At 43.5% G+C, this 22,615-nt stretch overlaps 1 protein-coding gene across 2 annotated transcripts in view; it reads right to left on the minus strand.

Annotated features, from left to right (window-relative positions):
- The window catches only part of IQCE (IQ motif containing E), a 313,633-nt gene that overhangs the window by 130,942 nt on the left and 160,076 nt on the right, over positions 1–22,615 (minus strand). For both annotated transcript variants that reach the window (XM_078664993.1, XM_078664994.1), the window contains 2 exons: positions 19,559–19,750; positions 15,650–15,682 (listed from right to left, as the gene is read on the minus strand). In XM_078664993.1, coding sequence (XP_078521119.1) covers positions 15,650–15,682; positions 19,559–19,750 — 225 coding nt within the window. The remainder of the gene's footprint in view (positions 1–15,649; positions 15,683–19,558; positions 19,751–22,615) is intronic.

Here is a 22,615-nt window from a genome sequence, read left to right on the forward strand (position 1 = left end):
CACACGCGCCTCCTTGAAATCTCTGGGACTACTCCAATTTCAAGGGAGGAGTTCAAGAGGGATAAAATCTCGACTTCAATCCCAGGGAGGGCCATCTGGAAGGTCCTTGGCGGACAGGGGTCTGCTGGTGAGCCAGACTTCACACGACCTAGAAGTGAGGCAAGGGCTTCGTGCGAGAGTGGGGGGAATGAAGTGAGGGCTTGCTCTACAGGGGGACATAAGGGTATTGGTTCTAATGGGCATGGGAGCAAAGGGGTGTCCTCAATTGTGGTCAAAAGGTCCTCCACTTTGGAAGTAAAGAACGTTTGTAATTTATCGCAGTCTTCTATGCCAAAGGAAGGCTTTTGTTCTTTAACCTGTCTCAATTCTTTCAAGACTCTGAATGTTTCTTTTTGCGTGTTGTGAGCAGATGTTATTTTATTTTCATAGAAAACAGCTTTCCCAATTTGGATGGCGTTCTTGTATATGGCAAAAGCTTCAAGATATTTTGAGAGGGCGATCGGTCATATACTTTCCGCCAGGCTCTTTCGCTTTGGCGGAGCTGTTGTTTTAGGCTGCGAAGTTTCTCATTGAACCATGGGGACCCCTTCCCCTTGTCTCTTATCTTTTCCCTGTGTACAGGTGCTAAGGTGTCGATAGCAGTGTTCAGCCTTTCCATAAGGGCGCTATTTTGTGCGTCAGGATCCCCAGGAGGGTGGTCTGGCGGGCTAGAACATCGGAGGGTAGAGACGAGATCATCTGTCCTGATTTTGTTCCAACGTCTGATTATTTTCCAACTAGGAGGTGGTGAAGATCCCTGCTTAGGAGGTTGGATTGTGCCATAGATAATACAGTGATCGGACCAAGAGCATGGTCTGATGACTGGGGGGCCAATGAGGGGCTAGGAAGACCAAACTAGGTCCAGTGTATGCCCTTTTGCATGGGTGGGCCCGATAACGGATTGGTAAAGTCCCAAGGCGGTCAGAGCCTCGTCCATTTGATTGGCTTGGCTCTCTTTAGGAGATAGTTCCCAATGGAAATTGAAATCTCCCAGTATTAGAAGGCATTGATAGCGTGAGCACAGATCGTGTACCAGTTCCGTCAGCCACTTGATAAATTTGGGCGGAGTTATTGGGGGTAGGTATACGATCAAGATAGTAACACATGCTGAGGAAGAGTGGAGTTTTGCCCCTAATATTTCCGCCCCTTCAATGCTTTCTGCAAGGAATGTCTCAGCCTTCAAGGAGTTTTTGTAAAGTAGGGCCACCCCACCCCCTCGAGTGCTACCCGGCCTGTTGTGATAGAGTGCCGCATAGCTGGCGGGGATGGATGCTACGAGATCCGGTGTAGATGAATCCTCCAACCAGGTCTCAGTGATGCCTAGGATGTCAATTGTTTCACCTTGCAGTAGTGTAAATACCTCTAAGTAGTGTTTTTGTAATGATCGAGGCGGAAGTGAGAACCGGGGATTTATGGAGGCGAGAGGGTCTCGGCGGCTTACCGATGTTCCTCTGGGTAGATGGCCTTAGCAGCCCTTCCACTTTAAGAAGGGTTGCTACTTTATTATCCAGTGGAACTAGTAGGCTTTGTAGGCAGTGGAGTTCTTCCAAAGGATATATGAGGCCCCGGGCAGGGATTCTAACCCCTGGGCCCGGTAGGGCACGGACGGGCTCAGACGGGCTTGCCTTTGGCGCACCATCGGCTCGCCCGTTGCGCGCGCGTGCTGTGCACTTGTTCCAGCATGGTTTAAGTAGACAGAGTCTCCACCCACCCGCCAATCAGCCCATCTGTGCAGCGGCTGTCAGTTCCCAGCACTAGACCGGTAACTGACCGGAAGTGCTACTAACAGGAAACGAAGTGTAGTGGGGAGGGCTAGTATGCCCAGACACGGTGAGATATTGCTTTTTAAACTTTTGGGCACAGCTATTAATGTAGCTATTTTCAAAAACAACACATAAATACAACATTTGTCATTTACAATACCAATAGCTCAAACTTTCCTAATGCGAGACCTATTGCATTGCAAATGCTTGTGTTGGTCTGTTGATAACCAGAATACTGTTGAGTAAAAGCAAATTTCTTAATTTAGCAATTGAATATTCATAGATTTAAATGCCATATACCCACATTCTCTTGTCATTATCATTGTTAAGAATTTATCTAACATCCAGCAAACAAAGATTCGACTTTTCGTGACATCTTTCATTCTACAAACCACCTTTTGGTAATTTTACATTAAATCACAGTTGTTCTTGGAAAGAACATCTGTGTGAACAGCTCTATTATATCTCCCTGTCGAGGGGTAAGAAATAAAGTAAGCAGTACATCAGCCAAATCGATGATGTTGGGCTGTCAGAGTCCTTTGAATATTTTTATGGTTTATTTTTTGGTGGAATTGACTCATGTTAAGTTATTTCTGTAGCCAAAGTAAAATGATTAGCAAAACAGAATAGCACTGTTAAGTACAGAGCAGTGCATCCGCCACACCAACAAAAGATTTTCCCAAACACTGCCTTACCATCACAAGCCTCAACTTTTCTTTGGGAATCAAGTCAATGGAAATGTATCTTTGAAAAGCCACTGACAGCACATAGTGGTAAAATAAGGCACACGGTCAAACATAAAAACGATACCATGTGAAGAACAGCATTAAACGACAACACAAAACTGAAATCAAAAGTGGCTTAAGAGATCTTCTTTTCAAACTTCAAGGCAACAGTTTGGAAATCTAATAAAAGGCAGAATAAAAACATGGACCTTTGTTAAACCAGAACATCACACCTCAAATTTAGATGATGGGGCAAACTTTCGCCTAAACAAAGATTCGGGTCAGAAGACAGATGATTAATGTCAAAATCAACAAGCATTTACAATGCAATGGTTTTGCCTTTGTGAAAGTTAGAGCTATTGGCATTGCTCTTGACATTATTTTTCTTTATGTTTTTTTTTAACGTAAATAATTGGTATTGTCATTTACAATAGCAGGGCAGGGCACAGGGAAGGGGGGGGGGCGAGGAGAGACGAAGGAGAGCTGCGGGCTCAGGGAAGGGGGGGGGCGAGGAGAGACGAAGGGGGGGCGAGGAGAGACGAAGGAGAGCTGCGGACTCAGGGAAGGGGGGCGAGGAGAGACGAAGGAGAGCTGCGGGCTCTTGTTGTAATGCTTGAATGGATGAGTTGGTGGATGCATGGATGGGTGCATGCATGGATGGGTGCATGCATGGATGGGTGCATGGATGGATCGGCGTATGGATGGATTAAAACTGTGAGCACTTTACCGTGCACGTATTTGAGGCCTAATAAGAAGTGCCGGTCTGCATTATTCATGCACTGCGGCCCTGTTGAGAAGTACACACCTTCCCAAGCTCCTAAGTGGCCCTGTTTAGAAGTGCTACCAATGTCCACTAAATGCTGTTACATCTTAGGTTTAGTGGCCCTGTTCCGAAGTGCCGGGACTGTCTCATTAATGTCAATGAACGCGGTTGAGAAGTGCACGCACTGAGAGCCGTCAGGACCTGCTCATATAAAGTGCTGCTTTCAAAGATACGTCTACCTCGCCCTCCATACTCCTTAAAATACGAATATCAGAAAAGTTCCTTTTCTTATTCGTGTTTCCTTTAAATACGCTTCATAGGTCCGGCTTACAGGAAAGGAAACGCGGGAGACCTTGTAGCAGTAATGTTGACTCTGTCAGTGGTAATTGTAAGTCTGCGGTTCAGAGGCAGAGCTGGCAGCGACCTTGCATCAGTATTAAGCGTGCAGTCGGTAGAGCCAGCGTCCCACATGGTATCGAGGCTCGGGGATGCAGAGAGAGAAGGGATACACGCAATGCCATGTGAGCTAGAGACCGTTGCGCGTCAGGGGCACAGAATGCAAGAACACCACTAACAACCACTGGCAAAGCCAATAGCCCTGACTCGTTGAAGGTATGATGTTACTTGTTGTATCATATATCTGAATGCAATGACAGAAACAGCAAAATACAAGTCGGGTGGCACACTAGGCTAAACACAGATTATTAGCTTAAGTATTTTTAAGACGCCCTTCATTACATTGGCCACGGCCGTTTGAGAGACCCCCCAGTTTTTACATCCCACTTAAAGCCCTGTTGATTGTATAAGCCTCAGGAGTATGAACGGCTGAATGCACCCGCCAGGATTGCAGCTTCTATCCTGCAGCTTGCATCGCTACGGATGCGTTACTCCACTGAGCGTAACTACAAGTGACGTCAATGAGAGCCACCTGAGAGGGCTGGAGACCACGTAGCAACCATTTGCTGTTATCAAACTGGACAGGCGCTAGAAAGTACATTGAGAGTCGGGGAACAGGGTGATACCAAGCAGCGTGTGTCACTTTGCAACTATAAATTGTGAAGCAAACGTAAATCTGGAGACCTTTGAGGGGGGGGGGGGCGCGGCTAGGAGCAGGCAGGGGAGCCCCGCGGTGAGACTGAGCTCCTCCGCCCGCTCGCCTGAGCGCACAGGGGTCGGGTGGTGGCTCTTACATCACCTGCCGCCCGCCCGCCCTTCCCGCTCCGCCACCTCCGTGTTTTGCAGCGGACCTCTCTGTCGAGCGCACTCCTGCAGACGAGCGCCCGGGGCTGTGGAGAAGCGGCCGGGACGGCGTGGCTCCAGCTCGCCACAGCGCTGCCTGCAGTCGGGCCGGTGGCTCTCCAGGCCTGCCCTGTCCGGGCGGGGGTGCAGCGGAAGCATTTACGGGCCGGAAACACGGGGGGGCGGGAACAGGGCACACACGGACAGCGGGGGGGGGGGGAGAAGGCGGGAACGGGGCACACACGGACAGCGGGAGGGGGGCGGGATATCAAATCAAAATGCTGAGCACTCACCTGAACTTCTTGGAGCAACGAGAAGTCGACGGGCTTCGGCGCCATCTTCGGCGGAATGAAAAAACACGCCCTGACAGCAAAAAAAAAAAAAAACAACACGCCCACCGTCGCATGACTACAGGGGAACGCCCATGGAAAAAACCTCGGGAACGCCCCCGAATCGCGTCCGGGATTGACGGACAGAGCCTTCTCCCAATGGCTAGCCTCCATTTATGGAGCTAGCCAATGGGAGGAGGGGGCGGATACCCGACCCCACAGAGAAAAACATAAGATTTTGCTAGCGCATGCGTACTTCGTACGCATTGGCTAGGCAAAACCTAAAAATGTTCTTAGAAAGGAGAGGTGTGTCCTAAAAAAACTTTATCTGTTGAAAAACAGTGCTAAGACCTTCAACAGGATAGCCTCAAACCTTCCAAGTCCGGCTCCTGGAAGCCACAGCAAATTCAGTCTCCCCATGTGCCCGCTTAACTACATTCATGTGCAGCAACAAAAATAAAATAATTAAATATGAAACGAAAGACAATATCACTGGAACATTTAAAAAAGTTTAACACCAAGTGCGAGAGCCCAGTGAAAAAACCTGCAAAGCTATCTGGAAAAACAAGACCTTTAAGGCAGGTCCATTCTGGAAGGCAAAGGCAAACACTGAAACCAAAGCATCACAAGACTTGAAGTGAAAGGTTCTCCGGACATGAGACAGAGACTTAGAACCCAAAAAAAAAAATAAGACATCGAAGATCGGGCCTACTTCGGGGTCTGGAGGAGAATTAAACACAGACATCAAAGAAACTCTGAGATCAATACACCATATCCCACAGACTCTCCTTTTAATTCATGTCAAAGGATTTGGGAAGATATTTCTCCAGTTCAGGAAGAAATACCATAGTAAGACAAAGCCCTACACACTTTCGCTGAATTCAAATAAGAGACACCATTTGAATGCAACACTATAAGGTCTCAGGTTCTCTGGAATTATGAATCCTTGTTGAAAAGGCAAGGGTGGAAATAAGGATCCATGTCATTCAAGACTATACCCGTTACGGTGGTCGCAATGCCGGTGCCTGTTAAACCATCAATGAACTGCATTCTCTGAAAAACTGCAAGCAAGGTCTTTAGGACTGGAAGGCCAAAGTCTTTAGGAAGGGTTATGGCCTGGAGGAGAGGAAGCTACACGAGTATGAGAAAATAGCATAAACCAAATAATACACCAAATGGGCTGGATGTAAATTATTGTCCTGTCCTATCCAATGACCCTTGCAAATGTGAAATTCAACTGAATCCATGAAATCTGTAAAATATTTGAGGGTCAGACCTACAGTAAAAAGGGAGTACTTTAAACTGCCAGTTTACCCATATCATGAATATTCCTTAAGAATTTCTGGACTTTTTGACCTTTAAAGAAGCAAAAATATGCATCCTGGAAAGTCTACGTCACAAAGCAATTTATGTCCACATGGGACGACATGATATGCATGAAAGCTACCATCTATAACCTCTCTTTGGATAGATCTATTTTTCAAGAAACTGGGACCAGGAAAATTAAACACACATCCACCCTCACATCCACAGTGCAGAATCTGGACATAACATCCCGATTTACCAAGAGGATTTTCTGTCAAATCCACATGAGTGTTCAGAGACAGCAATACGGAGATGGGACAGAAAGTTTCGGAATCCATAGCCCACCATGAAAAACAACTGAAAATCCATCGTCCAAGTGACTGACAGAACCAAGGCCTTTTGGACGCCAATGTCACAGCGAGAGAAGTCCTTATCAATCAATAAATAAAATAATAAATACAAATATACTTTTAAGATGCGAATTACAGTTTGGAAAATAACTTGACCACTTTCAATTGGAACTGTCAGGCATTTCAAGTGAAGAATATGTGAACATAATGGGTGGAGATCATCTAGTTATCTAGTTATCCTTACTTCCTGCCCCCGCCAAAATGCTTGAGTCCCATCTGAATCTGCACTTGTCTGCCTTCCTGGACTCCTCTGGGTTTTTAGATCATACCCAGCACGGGTTCAGGAAACTCCATAGTACGGAGTCCGCACTTACTATGGTTACCAATAATATCAGAATGAAGGTAGATCAGGGACAGACAACACTGCTGGTCTTACTCGATCTGACCGCAGCGTTTGACACCCTATCTCCCTCGATACTAACATCTCGTCTGAGGGAGATGGGAGTGGAGGGGTCAGCCCTGGACCTCCTGTCCTCTTTTTTAGATCATAGAGAACAGAGGATCAAATTAGGAGAATACCTCTCTCCCCCTACATCGCTGCAATGTGGGGTACCACAAGGGTCGGCCCTGAGTCCGACCCTATTTAACATTTATGTTGCCCCCCTAGCGAGATTGGTAAAAGCCCAGGGAATGGAAGTAGTGTCATATGCAGATGACACTCAGATCATGGTGTCACTAACCCAGCCGGTCAGCACCTCCGCCTTCAACTTCAGGAGCTGTATGCAGTCAGTCTCTGACTGGATGGTAGCCAACTCCTTGAGGCTGAATGGCGACAAAACCGAGGTGCTGATTTTCGGAAAGGATCAGGATGTGTGGTCAAGTGACTGGTGGCCGCAATCCCTAGGAACCTGCCCTGTTCCCTCCCACTCAGCTAGGAACCTGGGGGTCATGTTCGACACTTCTCTGGCAATGACCCTTCAGGTTAACAGAACGATGGCTACTTGCTGGGGAATTCTTAAAATTCTCCGTCGAATAGCGCACTATCTTTCCCCGCAAGCTAGGAAACAGACAGTGGTTGCATTGATTGGTTCAAGGCTGGACTACTGCAACTCACTGTATGCAGGGATTAACAAGGGACTAATACAGCGACTTCAAACCGTACAAAATGCGGCTGCAAAATTCGTTCTGGATACCCCCCATTCTTCCTCTGCGACTATAGCCAGAAAGAGCCTACACTGGCTTCCGATAGAGCACCGCATCTCTTTCAAAATCATTTGCTTAGTACATAGTGCTCTGAAATCTGGAACATCTGTTGGATTGGGTTCACTTCTCTCCGGCTATGTTCCCAGCAGATGTCTGCGCTCACTACAACAAAACCTTCTGGTTATTCCACGGTCTAAGAAGACCAGATGGGGAGGTAGAGCCTTTTCAATAGTTGCCCCCCGTCTGTGGAATACACTCCCTCTTGAATTAAAATCGATATCCTCACTGCCCCTTTTTAAAAAGGCCCTGAAAACATGGTGTTTTAAGAAAGCGTACCAGTGAATAGTACCTGAGACATGTAACTATTTTGAGCTAGGCGCCTTGATGCCCTTTGGGCTTAGTTCGCGCGTTATAAATTTCCTTTCATTTCATTTCATTCATTTCATTCATTTCATTCATTGCTTCAAATGTCACACAGAATCTGCCTCTGGGTTAAATGGCATAGAGGAAACTTTTAGTAGAAATACCAAAATTAACTTCCTATCATTAAGTGCACTTCATGGGAAAGAGCTAATTGATGCAAGCAAGGATGAGGTTATAAACTACTGCAAACCAGGAGCAATGACCACGAAGACATTCCTATTTCTGACAGTTGTCCTTTATTCGTTTTTAAACTTCCATAAATAGCTTTGGCTCTGCCCAGGGGGCACGTGAAAGTCTGATGGGTGAGTGTACAGAGGTGTTACAAAATGTCAGGGTTAGTTAGGAACTAGCTATCTTCAAAAAATCTTACAATGGGTGCAACAGCAGGATGCTCAACTTTGAACTGATTCAAAGGCTTAGCAGAACAAGTGCATTTACAGACCATTCTTTAAATTCCAGAACATAATTTTGATGAAAAGCGGAGGAGGGCAATTTTGGGAGGAAGGAACCCTGTGTGCAGAATATCATATTTCCTTTTTGCTCCCAGTACAGAGAGAGTCTGTTTGGGGCAGCCAACATGAAGCATCAGGTCGGCGTTTATAGTGTCAACAAGTGAATGTGGTATGGTTGACAAAGAGTAATCCATTAGCTCTAATACACTTTGATTCTACCTGCCATATAGTAATTGAACACCTTGTTGCAAACAGCCATGACTGTGGTCCTCTGCCCATTTCCACAACTAATGGTTATTGAAGTCTGCCAAGGTGAAAACCTTAAGAGTCACTGCACCTTGTGGAAAAACGTTCTTGCACAGGGATTGGTTATACAGGAACTGTAATAGCGGGTGGCTGAGCAGGCGTTCTGAGCAGTGGCATGGGAGCATGTGTACCAACTTCAGAGAGGGTCTGTTAAAAAACAAAACCATAATTGGGCCTATCAGGATAGGCCTGAAGGAGTCCATTAGACCCCAGGGCATATCTGACTTGTGATATGTGCTATGTAAGGCCAGTGAAGTAGAGAGAACTCACTAAAAATTTTAGAAGGCCAAGCCATTATACACTACAGTTGTCCTTCTATGGTAAGAAATTTTCTTCGGATGGATACATTTTCTTGCAGTTTCCTCACCATAAGAATGCGTCACAAAGCAATAAGTCTCTAAGAGATGAGATGGAGTAGTACCTGTTAACCAAGGAATTCATGAAATACAGCTTAGGCAAATCACCCATTACTGTGTGTCTGACATTTGAGGCAATATTGTGTGGCAAAAGCATGCAAAGATGACCATTTACTGCCCAATGGACACCAGTAACTCGGATGCCTCAGGAAAGAGTCAGGGAAGCACCCCTGGCTCTTGTGGAATTTGCACAAATGCCCTCCAGAGGCTCTTCCTTGGCCAAGGCATGGCAGATCAAGATACAGAAGATGACATAGGGAAAACTGGTTTGTTTGGTCACCGCTTTGCCCTTCTCAACTCTGGCGAAGCGCATAAAAAGACCATAATCCACTCCTTCCTCACAAGTGCAGTTGATGTATTAATACACCACGCATCTAGGGTCCAGTGTATATAGTCACTCCTCCAGCTTGGTTGGATATAAAGGTGCAGGAAGATGAAGTCTAACAGACTGGGCCATATGGACTACAGAAGCCCCAGTCAACGAAGGACGAGCAGGTGCCAAGAACCTGTACCAAAGGCAAATTGCCACACAAAAAACAATTCACGACCCCACTCTGCCCGAGTATTGATATAATAGACAGGACAGTGGAGGTACTGTCTGACAGAATCTTGTCCCTTGTCCCTTCAGGGACAAGACAGTTTGCCAGCTTCCCCAGCATGTTTATTTGCAAGTATTGCTCGGACGTTGACCAAAAGTTGTCTGCGTCATCCACCCAGATGAGCTTCCTAACCTACTGAAGCATCATCCTTGAATACAGTAGCTTGAGCCAGCAGGGAGGCTGGGGCTGTCTGGTGGTATTGTCTGACACAATCTCAATGCTGTCCTGGAAGATGGTATAGAGGAGCACCTTGAGGGGCAAGACTGATCGCCCCTAGCTTAAGCATGTGCAAGCAGGGCTCTGGCATGGACCAAAGGCCCTGCATGTCACATCATCTAGTTGAGCAGCCTAGTGAGAAAAAAGCAATGTTAACCATAGTAGTCTGAGCCAGCAGCAGGGTTGGATGAGTGTCCCCTAAAATCTTTAGAGGGATCTATCCACCAGTGCAGATTCTGATGCACCACCTGGAAAATCTATACCTAAGCCAAGTGACTTCCTTGGTGCCACAACCACTGCCTCCTATGACACCACTGGAGGGGTCTCATCTACCGTGATGCACTAGGCCATTAGGCCTAGCAGACACAAAAACCGCGGGACCAGGATCCGAGCTGGAGTAAGACATCAGAAGCATTATCCAAATTTATGACCCGTGCCATTCAAAGTCAGCCTCTGAGTAAAAAAAAAAGCCAGTCTCTGTGTGTGGGAGCGTGCTAAACCTTTTGGACGGTGATGGTCAAACCAAGGTTGATGGGAAGGGCCATCATCTGCTGGGGATGAACTTGGGCCAACATTGGGGACTCACTCACAAGCTAATTGGTCAAATATTGAAACACATAGACTTCTGACCTCCACAGCGAAGCTGCCATTAACACTAGAACCATTGTAAAAATGTAAGGGGCTGTCCTCAGTCCAAACAAGAAGAGAGTACACTTACAGTTTTGGGACCCCATTGTGATCCTCAAGAAGCACTTGTGGGCAGGGATAACTTATAAGAAAGTAGGTGTTCAGGAGGTCCATTAACACCAACTAATCTTATGAGTTCCAAGCTAACAGAATAAATATCTGTTATTCAGCGCTTGAGATCCATGGGTGATAAGTGCGCTTTACAAATACACGTGTTATGTTATGTTAGAGCTTGGCTCAGAGAAAGCATCTTGAACTTATCCTGTCAGATTAATATGTTCAAAAGGAAGAGCTACAAGACAGGCTCAAACTTCCGCCCTTCGTGTGGACTAAGAAGTAAAGGGAGTAAAAACCTGTGTGTATCTCTTCCACATGCACCACTTCTATGGCCCCTTTTTCCTACAAGGTCAGGATTTCCACGTTTTCATGTGGAAGGCATGAGCTGGTGAGCACACTCTGAATAAAGGGGGGTGGTCTGGTGGAGAGGACAGTAATAAAATGGCATATCCGGACAGATCGGATGGATCACTGTGATTGCCGCCTACCAAGTAGCAAAACCTAAAAACCTCTCTCCCAACAGAAGGTGATATTTTGAGGGAGGAAAGAAGTCAGAGGGGTTTGGAAGTGGTAGCGCCTGTAGAGGACAGTGGGGGCGGGAAATGCTGCTTTTGCTGTTGGCTCCTCTTTGTTGTGATATTTGGACAGGTTGAGATGGTTGCGTTTGTCAGGACATCACAACCCTAGAATAACTGAAGGCGTCTGGCACTGTTGGTGAAAATTTCATGCAGTGGAGGCCAGGATGCAAGCCATAGCCCACCTGTTCTTGGAACGTTTAAAGGAAGAGTTGGCTATCTCTTCGAATAGCCGTCTCGCTCAAAAAGCATGTCCATAAGTATAGCCTGTCTTTTGCCCAGAAATCCAGTGCAACGCATCCAAGCATGCTGAAGCAGCATGGCAGCCATGCTAACAGTCTGAGCAAAGGGGTCTGCTTAGTCAATGCCATGTCTCAGAAACTGTTTTAATGCATCTAGACCATCACTCACCAAGTCGTAGAATGTTTTTTTCAAAGGAGGCTAACAATAGCAACTTTTGTCTGTTCTCGTAAAGCATGAACATATTCTCCTAAAAGGCAGGGTGGCATTAGTCACATGGAGAGACAAGTTGCTGGAAAGTAACCTTTTTCTTTTGAGTTTTCGTTTGAACACGACCAGGCTCTCTAGCAATGGGTGGGAGGGCAAAAAGTGTGGGTCTCCCAGAGCATGGCTATGTCATCTGGCAATGTGTCTGTAGATTTCCTCTATTCAGCCAAAATAGGTCTAGAGGAGACTTGGTGAACAGAAACAAGGGCTGTGGAAGATTAGATTTCGATCAGACTAAGTCAGTTCTAAGGCCTCTGTTGCCTTCAGAACTACTGTTGTAAAACATTAAACCTACTCCGAAGCAGAGCCATGGAAGTAGAAGTATCCCCTTCTAGTGAAATATCTAGGCTACTGGTATTTTGTAAGACTACGTAAATGCTGGCATTAGTGTTGTAAGGAGGAAGGAGGTAATCAACTGCTGAGTCATCATCCTACGGCCGGCCTTAGTTCATTATCTTCCATAGCCAAGGCATCGGAATCCGAACAAAAAATAAACCTGTGCAAAGCAAGCAATCCTTTGGGCCCTGGGTTGGTGCTTACAGTATGGTTTATCGTTAAAGTTAGCTATGACCCCGTATTGACTTCTTGGCCAGCGCCAGAGTTGGCTTTGTGGGTGGTATTGTTATCGCCTTCCAAACCAGTGTAGAAGATCTCAAGAAACTGGGGATGGCATACTTGCTGGTTTTGACGTTGCCATAGATTCCAGGCCTGAATAGGGGTGGTACCAGGAGGCATCACAGTCAGAGCCAACAGAGTTGCTAATCATTTGGGAACAGACTCTTATTTCCCTTGAGGAGTATCCCAGAAGGAAGAAGGGCTGCACTGAAAAGAATAAAGGACTTTACCGGGTCCAGTTTGTCCAAAGGACTGGAGAATTCCGATCTAGTTTTTTAGGCTTCGGGTTAACAAACATCGAGGAAGAGTCCTGCTAAGAGAAGACCGTAGAGAGTCTGAACTGTCCTGGGAATGTTATTGCTTCCTAGTGGGAGAAGACTTCTCTTTTCTATGACACTTTTTGTGTTCTCCTGTTAGCAGAATGTTCTCTTTGGGAGAGGGAGTTCACTTGGGACTATCACGAAGGGCCTTATCCAAAAATAGTTAGCCTTCTTGCTCAATGATGGCCTTCAGGTGCAGGGAGGTGTCAGAATCACAGTTTTGGCATCATGCCCCAACCGCGGTCGCTACATACATTTGTCTGAAAGGGACATTTTCAGCTTCTTGCAGAACCACCTGCAAGGCTTGAAGCCTGAGGTCCTTTGAGGGGACATTTGACCTACCCTCTGTCGAAAATTGACAAAGATACTGGTGAGACACTGAAAGACAGCTCTGGACAGTGTAGATGAGGAATGAGTAAACAGAAAAAGATGGCAGCACACTGCTTGACACCCAATATATTATAGTGAGATCACGTCTGGAGGCAGCATCACACCACCTGGCATGATGGAGAATGATTGTTAGTGAAAAGGTTTCTAGATCAGCCTAAAGCCTGGGAGGAGTATTCTTAATGTGAGCAATCTGCTAGTAGATTCATCCATCGAAATAAACAATGCAGGGGAATCAGAAGCAATGATTCCTGATTATTTACCTGCAGCCTTCTACATTGTCAGATTAAAAACGTTATTTTAGTCTAGATCTCTTAGATAGCAAAACTAGCTCAGTGTAAACTTACGCGTTTGAAAATCGTACACATGAGGAATTTCAAAAGGTTCACAAAGGATCCTTTCATTCTTCTGGATTGCTTGTGGCATACCTCATGGGGCAGCTTCCTTTCCATCCAATTTAAATTCCTATTTATTTGTGACCATATTAATCTTGTAATACCTGTATTAATTTCAAATTCCATTCTTCGCCAAAGACACAGATCTGCTCCACTCAATGTGGCACAATAAAGCTTTAGAAGTGCTACAACTCATGCAGATGCTGATGCTCAAATTGTTGTTCTCAATATTTTTAGCTAATTATCCCTTCTCTGTGGTTTTGAAGTGCCTCGCCCCACTCTTCATTCCTCTTTCTGTTCTCATTGCTTTCTCAGACATACTCAGGGTTTAAGAGATGATTATTGCAATAAACCATATATTATGGATATATGCTTTAACAATATACATACACCCATGAACCTGCTTCTATGGGATGGCCTCTGTGTCGTGCAAAAATGTATGTTGTTACAAGGCTAATTTGTGTCTTAGCAGTAGTCGATATTTTCTCTGTAGTTTTGTAAAGGTCCGTGGTAACCTACTCCCCAACCATTTAACCACGAATCTAAATACATTTATACTCCTAGTGCTTCACCCACCACCATACTGCATAGGGTGTTTCTTGGCCTTGCCCAAGGAAGAGATGCTCATTGTAACTATCTGCTCCCAAACCATTGCTAAGCTGAATCTCATGCTATGTACTAACCAACACAGATTAGTTGATGGTGGTTAGGCTGTGGAGAGGGTCAGGTAGGTGAGGCATAATGTTGTACTTGCGCTGGGTCTTCATTTCCCATACAGTTACATTCCTATCACACATTTCTGTCCTCTATGGATCTGTGTAGCCAGTTGTTTGCCAACTAAAAGGCTAGCACAAATTCAGGTACACCTGGGAGACACTGGCCAGCATTTCAACTAGTTATGTGTAGCATGCTTATTGTCTACTTGCAAACTTTCCATCCGAAAGAGGATGGCAAGTTTCATCTTCCACCATTTGGAAGATGCAATCCATTACCAAGGGAGATGGTATGATTTACACGAATCTCTGAGACGCAATCCCACCCAATCACGACTGTGAGGTAACCCATCCAATGGGATATTTCAGAGGCTAAACTCAGGAAGTCTCAATTTGAAGTGGTACTAGCTCGTTTTCGCATCCTTCTCAGGCTCACTTATCCTCCTGCTCACAAAGAGAGGGACTCTGCTTTTGAAAGACATGCTCTTAAGCCTCTACTCTAAAGAAGTCTGCTCTGAATAAACAACCGGGATTTACCAATGTGCTTCACAATATGAAATACAAAATTGTATCCACTGAGCCAGTTTGGTGCAATGGGCTAAATTAACATCGTTTGTTTATGGTACAACTATTTTAATTTTAAACAATTGTTAAAAAAGAAAACATTTTAAAGTCACAAAATACCTCTGTGCTAGACAAACTAGCACTGGGATAGCTAGAAGAACATACAACGTAAAGCTCGCTAAATGTATTGCCGGAACTCTACATCCAATTACCTTGGTGCATAGAACACATGATATCACAGCAAATTCACCTTCCCTACTGCAAATATGAACTTATGAGCTTGAAGAGCAAGGATATTAAGTTTTAATCAACCTCTCTTCCACACCTATGAAACAAGCCTCTTTCGCCAGCCCTGCTTTCTTAAGGCCATTGAGCTGAGAGAACACAATATAAACAAAAATGAAAAGAAAAGAAAACAGAGTTGTGTCCTGTTCATTTCAATATTGGGTTGAATATTGCCTTCCCGAACAGATCAACCCTGCATCTCTCTCTTTGTAAGAGATGGATGTTTATTTTGTAATATTTTTCTATTTTCTCATAGTCTTATTTCTTTGCCACGGCTCCTCTTCCCATAAGAATTATTCTATGCAGAATGTCTAATATCTATAGTGACTCAATTAGCAGCCTTCAAAAAATAGTGAAGCATAGTAAAAATAAGACCTAAAAACAGATAAAACTAACAAATGGAAAAACTTGCCTACCTTTTCAAAATCAGCATTTTCATCAGTTTCTTTCTGAAAAATAAAATGTACTTCAGCTTAACACAATCGCACAGCTTTCATTTTTATTACATATAACAAGAAACTTCAAAGTCATAATAAAAAGGTAATCACATAACACTCATTTGTGTAACAGACATATTCTTAGTCCAAAACGCCCATCAGTACGTAACCTTAGAGGAAGCTCCATAATGTGGTCAATAACTTGTGTTCAAGCAGAAAACCCAGGAAGCACAAACACACCTAACTTATGAGCTCTCAATCTGACCCACATACTCATTGTATGAATCACCATGTTCCTATACCACTACCATTTAGGTCTACAACAGAAGCACTGGAGCAGTGGGTATAGAAAGTAGGTACAGACACTGCTATGCACTTTAGCAAAGGTCCCTTTGGCCCCAACCAAAGTAAAATAATAAGAGAATATAACATGTACCACAGCAGGAGCAAGTTGGTAAGTCAGAGTATTTCAGGCCCAAATTGTCCATCAGCTCAGCATGGCGCAACTTTAAACACCTTAATTTTGTTGTCCGAGTTTGAACAGTCTTCTCTAGCACTCTACAAAACCCATCCAAACAGATAAAGAGACTATAGAACCTGACTCTGAAGGGTAGTTCTTAAAGAAGAATTAGGATGAGGTCAAAGTGACTGCCTTAAGTACGATGAAAATGGCGAATTCCATTTACAATTAAAAGAGCGTATTGGTAAACAATGTGCAAATAAGAAATAAAAGTGCTCAAGTTGACATTAAAAGGATGCAGCATCATATAAATAAAACAATATCCACAGAGGTCATGACTTAGATCTCACTAACATAATTATGTGGCAAAAGTGCAAGTGCGTTTTTAATATTTATACAACTCAATTTCCAAATTGATACCCTGCGCATAAAACCCTTAATCAAAAGGGCAAGGTGCCAAGACTAATCATAGAAAACTGGATACAATGCATAAAATGGAGTCCTAAAACAATTTTACAAATTTAGAAAGCAGCATTATTTGATCAGAACAATCTTAATTGGTCGGCACAACCTATTTTATCTATTCATGCCAGTTATCCTTATGGGTTGTGCCCTCCTTCTGATCGCCCAAGAGTGGCCTCGAAATTTTGCAGTGGCACATGCGAAAAGAGGTCTGGCATCTGATTTTAGTATCCGTAGGGCGTCTTTAGAGCTCCGGGTTCCTAATTGTCTGCACACAGGAGCTAACCATTTGCTTCTTGGCTTTACGAATGCTTTACAGGCAAAAGGTACATGGCCAATGGATTCAAGTGGACATGAACAAGAAGGGCAGCCCTTAGGATGAGATCTGCTATTCTGCCAGGAGCTAATAAAAGCATTAATTGGTAAGCTGCCATGTCTAAACTGTGTGTACAGTTCCCTGTCAGCTGGGACCCTAATAATATCAAAGTAGTTTTCTAGGTGACAATTAGGTTTCAGATCGATGAAAGTGTATGTTAGGCTGCCAAGATCGTTTTTCCGAAAGTTGTTCTCATAGACCCAAGCCCAATACAAAAGTTTAACTTGGCTTCTTGAGTATGAGGGTGATTGACTGATGGCATGGGCTGGTAAGCCAATGTTAGACCGTAAGGAATTTACTTGTTTAATCCAGGCAATTTTATTTGCGGTGTCCAAATTTGAGACCTCGCAAAAAGCAGCTGCATAGTGTGCCAGATCAGGGGTGGAGGCCAATCTATGCCAAAACAACAGTGGGCGAAGCCTCACAAGATCGTTAATGGACTTAATACCCAGATCATGCGGAAGAGGGAGAAGAGGTTTGCTTAAAGAGAGGGATATCAGGTTACTAAGGAACTTGTTTTCCACAGCTGCAAGCTCATTAGAGGATGCTACCCCCCACAGTTCTGCCACATAAAGGGCACTGGTAACAGCCTTGCAATTTTATAATTTGAGAGCAGGGGCTACGGGCCTGGTATACAAGTGATGCTCCCTACTCAGTGCCCCGCCCCAGTGAGCTGAGTGAACTTCAGGGAGACCATCTCTAAATGTCTCTTCCAGGCCATTCCTTCCGATAGTCTAATGCCCAAGTAATCAAATGAACTAACCCTCTCCAGGGGACATTGTCCAAGAGTATATTTCCCTTAAAAGATTTATGCGGTTTGAACATCATTAGCTTGGTTTTGGAAGTATTGATAAACAAGCCCCTCGCCTCACAAAATGCCTTAAAATAGTTTAAAAGTTTTTGGAGACCCATGGGAGTTTTGGAGATCAATAGGGTATCGTCAGCGAATAGCAGTGTGGCGATTATTTGGTTCACCAGAGTTGGTGCATCAGCTGGTAAAGAACACAAAAGATCTGCCACCTGGTTGACATACAGGGAAAAAAGGGTTGGAGCTAGTGCAAATCCCTGGCGAACCCCCCGCCGGATCTTAATAGGCTCGGTAAGTTGTCCCTAGTTTCACATCTCACCCAGACGTAATTCTCATCATGTAGCCTAACTAACATTTCCAGGATCTCCAAGGGCATTCCCATATCCCTAATCACCCGCCATAATGAGTCTCTAGGCACGAGGTCAAATGCTGATTTAAGTCAATGAAGGCGAGGTATAGCCTTCCTTTGCCCAGGACAACAACCTTCCAATATATCATCACTAAGCGAAAAGCTTGATCCATTGTGCCGGTCCTCTGCCGAAAACCTGCTTGGAGTGGAGAGAGGATGTCATTCTCATCCATCCAGTCCTGGATTTTGGCCAGGACAGAACGGCAGAAGACCTTTTGCGCACAGTCGATCAAGCTGATTGGGCGGTATTTGGAAGGCATCGACTATTCCCTTTCTTGAAAACGGGTACCACTTCAGCCCCTTTCCACGAATTAGGGATCCTCCCCCAACCGGCTATATCATTGGCCAATTTCATAAAATATATAGCCCAGTTTTCCCTATCAGCACGAAAAAGGGAATACCAGCCGGATCAGGGGCTTTCACGGGTACAATGGCATCCAGTCAAGATAACACTTCCTCTCTGATAAATGAGAGGGTAAGCGCTGGGTAGCCTATGTCCAGAGGCAACTGGTTTCCGTCATGTGTTCCCGTGAGAGAATAGAAGTCACTGAAGTGTTTGTGCCACTCTAGGGCTGGCATGTTATTGGCCAAAGGGGGTGTTCTTTCGAAGTTGCCCTTCGTCAAAAGGGTCCAGAACTTCCTGCTATCTAGATGACAAATGGCCTCCCCTAGGCCTTCCCATCTCCTCTCTTCCCATCCTCTCTTCGCTTTGGCCTGTACTTGTTTATATTCCTTCCTGGCATCTCTAATACAGGGTGCATCCCTATTTCTACTAGCTATGGACAATTTCCCTCATTCAGCAGGTTAATTAGTAAACGGAAGAATGTAATAAACATTGAAGGAGAAGGGGATATTTTTTCTGTCCATTGTCAACAGGAAAAACAATGCCTTTTGCTTTCATAGCAGAACATTGCAAATGTAATCAACTGTTTTAATTCATAACATATCCAAATGTTTCTCAGTACACATCCAAGCACATTTGCTGGACATCCTTTTTGTAAATGTCACCCTTTTCGGATATGGATAAAACAAGTTATTTGATGCAGCACCTCATGTTTGAAAAAGCACGATACCAAAAAAAACAAATTTGGACACAATTTACTGTAGCCCTTTAACATACAGGACAATATTACAGGGCATTCTGTTATCAGACTAAAGATTGACCTGTCCTAGACACGTTCTTTTTGTCGGGAAAAAGTTACTTTACAGCACTGTGCCACTACTTTTAAACAGGTCTTACAAAAAATATATTTTTATAAAATGTCCATGTATAAATAATGCATTTAGACACACATATATGCCTGGAATATCAGGTACAGCAGATAATCCCTACTATCGCCTATAACCACTGCGGCAATTGTCAAATAGCTTACATTGTCTTTGTACTGTCTCCAGTGGGTCTGAATAATTTCTGCTGCCTCTTCCTCTTTTCCCTCTTTTCCCTCTTCCCTTCCATAGTCAGAATGAGCAGACTTTGTGTGTGATGCCGCAGAGCCCACCCTTTTTGCTGTAGAGGGGCGAGATCGTGGACTGGTAACTCTAGAGGCAGGGGATTCTCGTTGTTCCTAAAACAATGTAAAGAGCTAAGATGAACATATGAATACAAAGATACACAGCGTGATAAAGATGCATATCAAGAGAAAATACCAGTCATTCACCCGAATAGCCTGTAGGGGAAAAAGATACAGAAGAAGGTAATTGACCACTACTCTCTATTCACATTCTGGAAGCTTAATACATTTCTGCTGTAAAGCAAGGATGGTAAAGAGAAAGAGCAGGCTTTGTTAGAATCTACTATCACTATCACAATAATGCTAGTGTGCACTTTCAAAGGGACCAGCAAAGTGGTATATTTGGAATTGTCTCTCATATAGCAACACTGTTTAGCACCACCTATGAAAACAGATCACCCTCACAACATTTATTCTTGAAAGGAATTATTTTGAATACAATTTATATTAATTCTATTTTATTACTTAACACTAGCACACTTTCATACTTCAGCTGCAGTACTAACAATGGCATTTTTCATTTAAATTTATTCAGAACATGTAACAAACAACAAAAGCAAAATAAATATTCTCATTGTTGCTTATTATTGTTCGGCACCATCTTTTCTGCTAATTCTCTTTTATTACGAACGCAGGTAAGTAAGCAAATCTTACAATTAAATAAAACCTTAAAATACAATTTCTAGCACAACAAGCATTAACTGCGAACAAGCTGTGCTTAGAATGGAGTCAATATACAACAACAGACTTTTAGACAGCTAAATAAAATCAATTAATTATGTAGGGCAGTGCTCCCCAAATGTCTTAGAGCCATAACTTAAATTTTATAATCATAAACTTTCGCAACCTTCCTAACTGTAATGGACATGAGCTGGGCGACTATTAAATGTACAGAAACCATTGTGTAGTAGCACACTGTGATTTACAGTTGGCACACTGTCTATTGAAGTGGCCACTGATTTTACACAATCATACAGTCTTACTGATAAAACATAACTGCACATACATGATAATGTGTGGAAATCAAGATTAAGTGATATATGTATCATTTGTGCATCACCAAGTAAAGTGACTTGATTTGTTTTGCTCCTGTTAAATAATGTGTTTCCATCACACTTTAGAATTATAAAAATTGTGCCTCATTGTTACTGTTCTAACAGCGGAATGTGAATAGTTCATTTACTGGGATTTTAATTTTTTTGTGTGTTACACATTCCTTATACCCCAGCAGGATTGCCACATAATTCAGTTTATTTTGTTTCTGTGACTGCCAAGTAGAAGTATGTAAAAACCAATCCCCATGTTAAAGAACATAAGCAGCAATTTGTCAGAAGACACAGCATGACAGTTGGCCTCTGTCTTTGAAGCACAGTGAATGAGACAAGATAAATCCAGAATTCAAAGACCTCTTTATTTATTGCTTGGACTTTCCTCGACCCACCAAAAATTGGCTCACAACTGACCTATAGTTTGGCAAACAATGATGTAGGGAAACTTTAAAAATAGTGAGAGAGCCAAAAATATTGTGAGGAAGTGAAAAAAAACGTGAAGAATCAATGTCCGAGACGCTGAGATATGCTAATGATATGGCATGACTATTCAGCGTGTTAAAGTGTCTGTTTTCAAAAGTAAATCATGTACAAATATAGGAGATTTAGCATAATAACATATAGGAACCATCTGTTGTTGTTCATGTTGAAATTAAACTTGCAGCAAAGACTAATTATTCACTTAAGTATCAAAGAACGTGTGCAAAGGTGTGCAAATATGCTTTGAAAGTATTTGAAAAAGAGAAAGTTAAGAATATTGAAAATTGCCAAGCTATGACCATCGTGCCAGTACAAGCCGATGATCCTTTTAGATTATGTTTAGGGCACAGATAAATAGCAAAGGTTGGTATTCCTTTTACTACTTAGATTGTTCAATTTTACTAGGTACAAGTTTTCCCTGTACTTATTATTTCTTTTTGAGATTCCTATTCCATTGTCAAATTTTTGACAAAATACAAATAAAGCTACATCAACGATCCTTTTTATCTTCTTGATCCACCACTTAGTTATTATTTTTAGTGTTGACCTTTTTTCTACATCAGTGATGTCATTTGAGATGTCATCAGTGATGTCATCAGTGATGTCACTGACCATGTCATGAGTGATGTAATGTGTGATGTCATCAGTAGTGCATTGTGGGGGCGCGAGTTATAGTTAGCTGAACTAACTATAACAGCCGAATTTCTCTGGTTTTGAACGAGTGAAATGTCCAATTAACTATAACGTGCCTGAAGCCTATGTTTTTTTCAGTGAATTTCAAAGATTTTTTTAAATCTATTGCCTAAGTATAACGTCCCTTTAACCCTTGTTTTTTTCAGTGAAAATATATATATAACCATACTTTGACACAAATTTACAACTGATTACCATCATCAAATGCTAAGGTAGTAGCTCTGACACCTCTTTCACACGTTTTTTCTCGCCTTCGTTTGATCTACAAAGCCTTCTCATTGCAGCATGTTGTTGGGCACCTTGCTACGGCACATAGGTTACATGCCAACAGGAAGTATGAATGTACAAGTGTATCTCAATCTAGGTAGTATATGGGCTGTTAGATTAGTACAACTAATTCCATTTTGGCATGCAGCTGTGGGCCGGCAGACCCATAACAAAAGGTCACATGTCCACAAGTCCTGCCTCTAAAATATCTACTCCAGCACCGCAGGCGACTGAGCATGAGACCAAACAAGCTAAGCCTTAGGCAACCTGTGCGTATATTAGGGCCTTGGAAGAACCAATCTTGCATCTCTCCATTTTCCTCTCCAGCCATAACAACCACCAAGCTTGACGAGGCTTCATCTACAGCACCAACTACAGTGAATGCAGAAGCATCAAAGTAGTTTTTTCTTATGGAGGGAAGGCACTATGG

The sequence above is a fragment of the Lissotriton helveticus genome, chromosome 10, assembly GCF_964261635.1.
Source record: "Lissotriton helveticus chromosome 10, aLisHel1.1, whole genome shotgun sequence".
Lineage (NCBI taxonomy): Eukaryota > Metazoa > Chordata > Amphibia > Caudata > Salamandridae > Lissotriton > Lissotriton helveticus.